Below are 6,851 nucleotides of genomic sequence, written 5' to 3'. Positions count from 1 at the left end.
GTAGTTTACTGATTCTATTTTAAAAAACCTTGCTGTTTCAAAAAAAGCTGTCAGCATGAACTGAAATGGTATATATCGCATGAATTAGAACTAACATTACTGACCTCTTAGTAAGTACCTTGCATGTCTTGGTACCTTGCAGTCTTTTGCATACACTTCCTGGTCCTGCTTGCTAAAAACCCTGTGCCCCAATGTTCCCAGTGCCCATCAGAAGAGAAGTCACTGACCAGCTGCCTACTGTTTGGAGACATAGTCTTCTATCTGCAGAAATACTCCTTGTGCCTCAAAGAAGATCCTGCTGGAACCCCTGGCCAGCCCAAAAGCAGATCAAGACTGGCCCAGTGACTTTGAGGAAAAGGATGGAGCCCTCTGGCACAATGTAGGCATACTGCCCTCCTGTACGTTCAACTCCACCTTACAGCAAAGGAGTTTTTAATACATTCCCAGGTAATTTGCCTCCTCCAAAGCATCACCATGGGAAGAGGGTAGGCCACTGAAGCACCAAACAAAATTGTGAACATCCATTTCTCTTCAGAGATTGTTCAATTTTCCTCATCACAAAGCAGCATAGGGGACAGACATCACAGCTATGCATGAAGTGATGGATATTCTGATGCTGTGTACGAAGTGCCAGATACTGCAGGTAAGCTGTCTGCGTCTGCACAAGTGAACAGGACAGGTGGAAGGACAGGAAGACAAGAAAAGCAGTCACACTGCAAGACAGCAGGGGGATGTTGGAAAAGACATATTGTAAAAGGAGTACAACAGCAGAGAGCCAGGGAGGGCCAAGCAGGTCCTTTGCCATGGGAGCCTGGGGGGTTAGCGGGGCCATGCAGGAGCTGGATGGTCCAGTCCTGCTGAAGCCTGTCAGGTGGCAGCATCCTCATACATGCTGTGTGACTGGCCGAGCTTCAACACAGAGGTATCAGGCCAAGAGTGTCCCACCACCTTGCAGACAGCTGGACAGATGCATCCTGCAGTCTGTCAGAGGAGAACATGAGGCTCTGAGCTGTCACTGCACAGCAGTGCTCAGGTTGTAGCAGGTTGGGGACAGTTCAGCTCCCATTTTTGGTGACCTTGTCACACAAAACCTGTCAGGAGGCCATGGGAATAGGTTTGCAACATTTCACCTCCTTGTGCTGCTGTCTCTCAGGAGAAGCAGGAACCTTGAAATACCATGGATGAGGACCACATCCTCCACTGGGAAAGGGGAATGAGGAAGTAGGGAGAGCAGCCATGGAGCTATGCACCTGAACGTGCTTCTCCCAGCTGGCAGGGATGCACATCTCCACCACCTCTTCAATTTTCAGCCCCAAGGAACATGTGCCATTTTAAGTGCTGGCATCACTTTTCATCCTTTTTTTGCTGCTTAAATTTTGTGAACCATTATTTTAGAAATTGTGATCGCCATTCAAAGGCCCATGATTAGACTAACATTTTAATATGAAGGTAGTTCAATTCTCTGCATTGAATACAATTTAATACAAGCACGTGCATGAAATCTCTGCTCTTTCATAAAGTGTCTTCCTCCAGCTCAGGTCTATTCTTTATTTACACACATTAAATGCAACCTTTTGGATACAAACAGAATAATTATCAGAAATGAAACAGTTTTTGCTACAGAAAATTCTCAGCACATAAGACATGCATTTCTGGTGAGGAACTACTATGGAGGAGCAAAACTGAGGTCTGAAATTGTGGGTTTGGTTTAAACATATGTTATGCCCTACAGTCTACGCCAGAGCTTTATCTTCCCTTACGAAAGTGCTTTAAGCCAGACAAACTACATTTTTTTTTCCCCATGTCCTTTCAGTTAAGATATGAATAGATGCAGATTTGCATCTTGTCTGCGTGCGTAGGGCAACCTGTAGAGTTCAAGCATTCGATTCTGGCATTTTCTGGTCAGAATAGTACTTAATGAGCTGTGCATGAGAGCGTGACCCAATTGCCTTTGCAGTATAAAGTAGTGTTCATGCTAAAATAACACTGCAGCACAGTATGATTTTCAAGCTTGCATGTCTTTGGGCTTTTGTTTACTGGAAATGAGTCATTTCTTCAGTGGCTGCAAGAAGCAAATGAATAAAGATAGCACTACTTCGGCTTCTAACTCACAGACAGAAAGTGTAATATCTGCTCTCCGTAAGAGCTACATAAAACTTGTGCAGAGTGAGGTCTAATCTGAAACCTATTGTTTTTCCCTGTTGCTATCAAGCTTTAGTAAGCAATGGCATAAGGCCAAACAAACAAAAAACATTTCAGCTATGCCTACATAGACTGCAGTGCCAAGAATAATCACTATTTTGAGTGCTGAGACAAAAGTTTTACAGGCAACAAGCCATCCCATTGTATTCAATAGCCAAAAAGCAAGACACAGAAGCATGCCAGAACTTCACGGCCTGCGTCATTACACACTGCAAACTTTAAAGCCCTCATACTTTTGGAGAATCTTTCAGCAGAGCAAGGACCAGCAATCAAGGAAAGGACAAAAACAAATCTAAACTAAACTAACCTACACTGAAATAAAATAAATAAAATAATATATATATATATTTTTAATTGCACCTTGTGTACATACGTAACTCACACATTACTTCAAGTAGTCAGATGAACACTTCCTCTAAAAGTGGTGCATGACAAGGGACACATCTGCTATCAGGGTCACCAAATATATAATACTCTCATTATTGTCAGGTCTAAAATTTAGGGGCTATGACCTACCAACTGTGATGTAATTGTTTCTTGCACAGAAGTCACAAAGGCTACGAAGTTTACTGTTTATTAATGACTAAGAAGCATTGTGCTCTGCAGAGACAAAGAACAGTTAAGGATCAGAAGCCTGTGAGGTAGAGGTTTGAAAATCAGTGCACTGAGATGGGGCTGTGGAAAAAAAAATAATAATAAAAAATCAGAGAAACCTCTGCAAGTGCCTCTAGAAATCCCAGCAACAGAAATTGACAGAGGAGTGCAAAACTGCATTTCTTTGCACAGATTTAATGCATTAGCTTTGAATGCTGTGCATACGGCTACAATTGCAGTACTCTCAGCCACTGCAATTTCCAGACAGGGTATGAAGTGGTTGTCCACATTATAGGCTGAATAAAATAAAATAAAATAAAATAAAATAAAATAAAATAAAATAAAATAAAATAAAATAAAATAAAATAAAATAAAATAAAATAAAATAAAATAAAATAAAATTAAATTAAATTAAATTAAATTAAAATGTACTTTTAGAAAAAGCGTAGGTGCTAGAACAACATTTCGCTCCCTGAGGTGCTGCAGGTGAAGCTCTGAAGTACCCTAACAAGCCCAGCAGCGGCGTTACGCGAAGGATAAAGACAAGCACACAGCTTTCCGTGCCACAACCACGGTCAGACGTTTATTTAATTGAGCACGCCCGGCCCCAGGACTGCCCCCACGCAGCCCTGCTTCCGAGAGCGGTGTCCGGCCGCCGCCCGGGCCCCAACCCGACCTCGCGCCGCTGGCAGCGCCTCGGCCCCCGCCAGGCCTCGCGTGGGCCCTGCCCGGGGCGCGTCGCCTAGCAACCGCAAGCCGGCGCCGGGCGCACGCGCGAGACCACGGGAGGCGACGCCGCTTCCCGCCTCCCCTCCACCCCTTCCGGGCTTGCGCCGCGCTCCTGCCCCGCGGGCCGCTTCTCGCGCTCGGCGGGGAAACTTCTCGCGCAGCGCCGCCGCCGCCGCCGCCGCCGGGCCGGGCTCGCGGGGGCGCGGACGCAGAGGCGGGCGCGCGCGCGACCCCGCCGTTGGTGCCCCTCGCGCCCGGCCTGGGCGCCATGGCCGGGGCCGGCGGGCGGGGCCGCGGCCGCCGCTTGGTGCCGCGCGGCGGGCGGCGGGCGGCGGGCGGGCGCTGAGGCGGGGGAGCCGCGTCGGGCATGGCCTCCCCGCCCGGCGGCGAGGCGCGGGGCCTGCGGGACCGGGTGGCGGCGCTGGAGGCGGAGCTGGGCTCCTGCCGCGGGCAGCTGGAGCGGGCGCAGCGCCGGCTGCGGCGCACCGAGCGCCTCTACCGCGAGGCGCGGGAGGACGGCGAGGCGCTGAGGAGACAGGTGGGGGAACCTTCCCTTCCCTTCCCTTCCCTTCCCTTCCCTTCCCTTCCCTTCCCTTCCCTTCCCTTCCCTTCCCTTCCCTTCCCTTCCCCGGCGGTGGAGTTTTCCCGTCACGAAAGCTGGCGCTGAGGGAGGGGAGGGAGCTCCGGAAGGCAGGCGAGGTGAAGGAACCGGGGGTCGTTGCTTGAAATTCAGCTTCTCGGCTTTTTTCAGCTGTCTTGGTAGTGGTCCTGGTTAAGTTACTCGTGTTCCTCCTAGTGTTTCCCTTTATTAGTATACTCCTCGTGAGCAGAAATGATGTTTTTCATTGTGGCAACTGTTCGCATAGAAAATCATCTCCTGCAAAACAAAGTTCCACTTAAATAGCTGCAAAGCAGTTAAATTTTGTTAGAATTACAGAAAACTATATGCGGTCTTTTTTTCCCCCCCTGACGCAGGCCTCTAAAATGTAGCTTTGTTGTCTGTAGCATGCTCTTTCTCTTTCAGGTGGAAGAGCTCACTAAGGAAATCTATCATAGGAAGGAGAAAGATACATCTAGTGTAGAAGTACAGACAGAGGACTATGCTGCGTGGTCGCAAGCAGGTAGAGAGAGTGGCGATTGCTCATCTAGAGCAACGATGTTAACTGGTATCTTGTTTGGTGTGGTGCAGCTTTTTGCTTGTTTGTTTTTATATAAAATATATTTCAAGTCTGTATGCTTACCTGCATTAAATTTGGTAACCTCACATTTGCCTTTCAGACCATTTACAGTTTCTTCAAGCCATGCCTTTTAGAACTGTACAATAAAAAATATCGTGGACAGTAGCAGAATTTGTGCTACGGTACTCTGATATATAGTAATCTCAGACATTAAACAAGTGTATGTTGTACGAATTTTTAAAGTACATTAAAACAAGACATGACTTTCTCAGTAAATGTAGAATAAATTCAGCATGGAGGCATGGCCTAATAATGGGCTTTGGTTAGACTACTTATATGTATAAATTTCCTATTTAAGACTAAGGATCCTTAAACTGTTTTGTGTAAAATACTGCTTTGCTAATGTATATAACTTCAACTTTTTTTTTTTCCTTCAGATTATTACTACTATGAAAATTATTATAATCACACTGATACTCAGGACTGTGCATCTGAGCTATCAGTGCAGCACAATCATGGAACTGAAGGCACTGAGCAAAACTCCACAGAGGAGTTAAAGGAGGACATTAATGTTCCTGAAAGGGTGGATAGCACTGGAGTTGCTGAAGGTGGAGAAGAGAAAAATTTCGTCCAGAACTCACAGGTTATAGAACTGTTTGGGTTTTTACTGATCTTGAAGTCAGTAATCTGTTGATATATCATTTAAAAGATATACTTTTGGTCTTGATGTCATTTTATGAAATGCTTTTTTGGTGGTGGTCTCATAAGGGTGGTAGCAGACCTCCTTATGCTTTGAAATTAGTTCTTTTTGTAACATTAGTTCTTTGTGTAACATTAGTCATAGATTGGTTTTTTAAAGTGTGGACATTATAAAACATATGTCCAGTATGTGTTGGAAGCACTGAAAGCCTGGCTATTTTTTATCAACAAAATATGTTTAATATGGCCATGCAGAATTTCACTTTTTTTATGGGATCCCATTTTTTTCTCCATCGATAGAAGTAGGAAACATATAAGGAGAAATAACTTGTTAGGGTTTTTATTTTTTTTTTCTATTGTGTTTTTTTCCCCTGTTATCTAGCCTCTCACTCACTTAACTGTTTTTGTGCCTTAGCATCTAGAAATTGAAATGGAACTGAGAGCAGGCACCTATTTTAGGTGCCTATTTTAGGAATGTACTGAGATATTCACTATGTATTTCTGAAGTGAAACACGTCTGAGAAAAGTCTGGGGGAAAATGAAAGGGATGGGATGGAATGTTGGTCCCATTAAAATCCATGAGAGTATATCAGTAAATACCAGCTTGATTTTTGTCTCCGTGTCTAATAGTCCAGGTAACAGTCCAAGTCCATGGAGCACTAATATTTTTATTTAAAATAGCACACTGTAAAATGCCAAAGAGCTAAAGAGTTTATTTGTAGAGGAAAACCAATTTCTTACTTTCTGGTCCTAGGAAACAGAAGATGCATCAGTACCAGAGGGCTCTTTGGCTGAGAGCTTGAGAGCTGCTGCAGAAGCTGCTGTTTCACAAACAGGATTTATTTATGATGAAAATACAGGATTGTATTATGACCATAGCACTGGATTCTACTATAATTCGGTAAGGGTGGCTTTTGGAATCCTGGGTATTTTTCCTCTACTGCAAAAACTTAATTAGTAAAAGTTGGTATAAACAGCGAACTAAGATCTAAGCTGACTTGAATTAAAATTCTTTAACAGTTAATTTCTGCAATACATTTTCCATAACAGAGCTGTTTGGAGCTTTCTTCTTGTCCTATGAGGTGTCTGTATTTGTACATGCATGAATAGATAGGTGTATAGACTGTCACAAATCCTAGTGGAACTCCTCTGCTGAAAATAGGTTTTGTTTGCAGCATTACATTCAACTTAACTTAAAAGCAAATGTGCCTGTGGTAAACAAAAGTAGTTGTTTTCAGGTGTGTTTCTGTACTTTGTTACTTTTTTAAAGTCTCAAACTATATCAAAAGCAATGATATCAGTCAGATATAGTTATAGTTAACTATAGAAATAGTTAAATATTTGTGTTTGGGGCTACAGATTCCACTTTATGATACAATTGCAGAAAAAAAAAGAGTAAAGAATATCTTCTTGTTCAGGAACTATTTTCTGTATTACAGGAAATGTTCT

The 6,851-nt window shown here is 44.0% G+C and overlaps 1 protein-coding gene across 2 annotated transcripts in view; it reads left to right on the top strand.

Moving 5' to 3' along the window:
* The first annotated feature begins 3,605 nt into the window (after positions 1–3,605).
* Positions 3,606–6,851, top strand: part of AGGF1 (angiogenic factor with G-patch and FHA domains 1) — a 25,721-nt gene continuing 22,475 nt past the window's right edge. Inside the window, exons 1-4 of one of the 2 annotated variants that reach the window (XM_066987957.1) lie at positions 3,606–4,063; positions 4,550–4,646; positions 5,141–5,346; positions 6,157–6,303. In XM_066987957.1, the coding sequence (XP_066844058.1) occupies positions 3,893–4,063; positions 4,550–4,646; positions 5,141–5,346; positions 6,157–6,303 (621 nt within the window). In that variant the 5' untranslated portion in view covers positions 3,606–3,892. The remainder of the gene's footprint in view (positions 4,064–4,549; positions 4,647–5,140; positions 5,347–6,156; positions 6,304–6,851) is intronic. The other variant, XM_066987956.1, reaches the window with a different exon arrangement.

The sequence above is a fragment of the Anser cygnoides genome, chromosome Z (assembly GCF_040182565.1).
Source record: "Anser cygnoides isolate HZ-2024a breed goose chromosome Z, Taihu_goose_T2T_genome, whole genome shotgun sequence".
NCBI classification, from domain to species: domain Eukaryota; kingdom Metazoa; phylum Chordata; class Aves; order Anseriformes; family Anatidae; genus Anser; species Anser cygnoides.
This window is presented reverse-complemented; position numbering and strand designations above follow the sequence as displayed.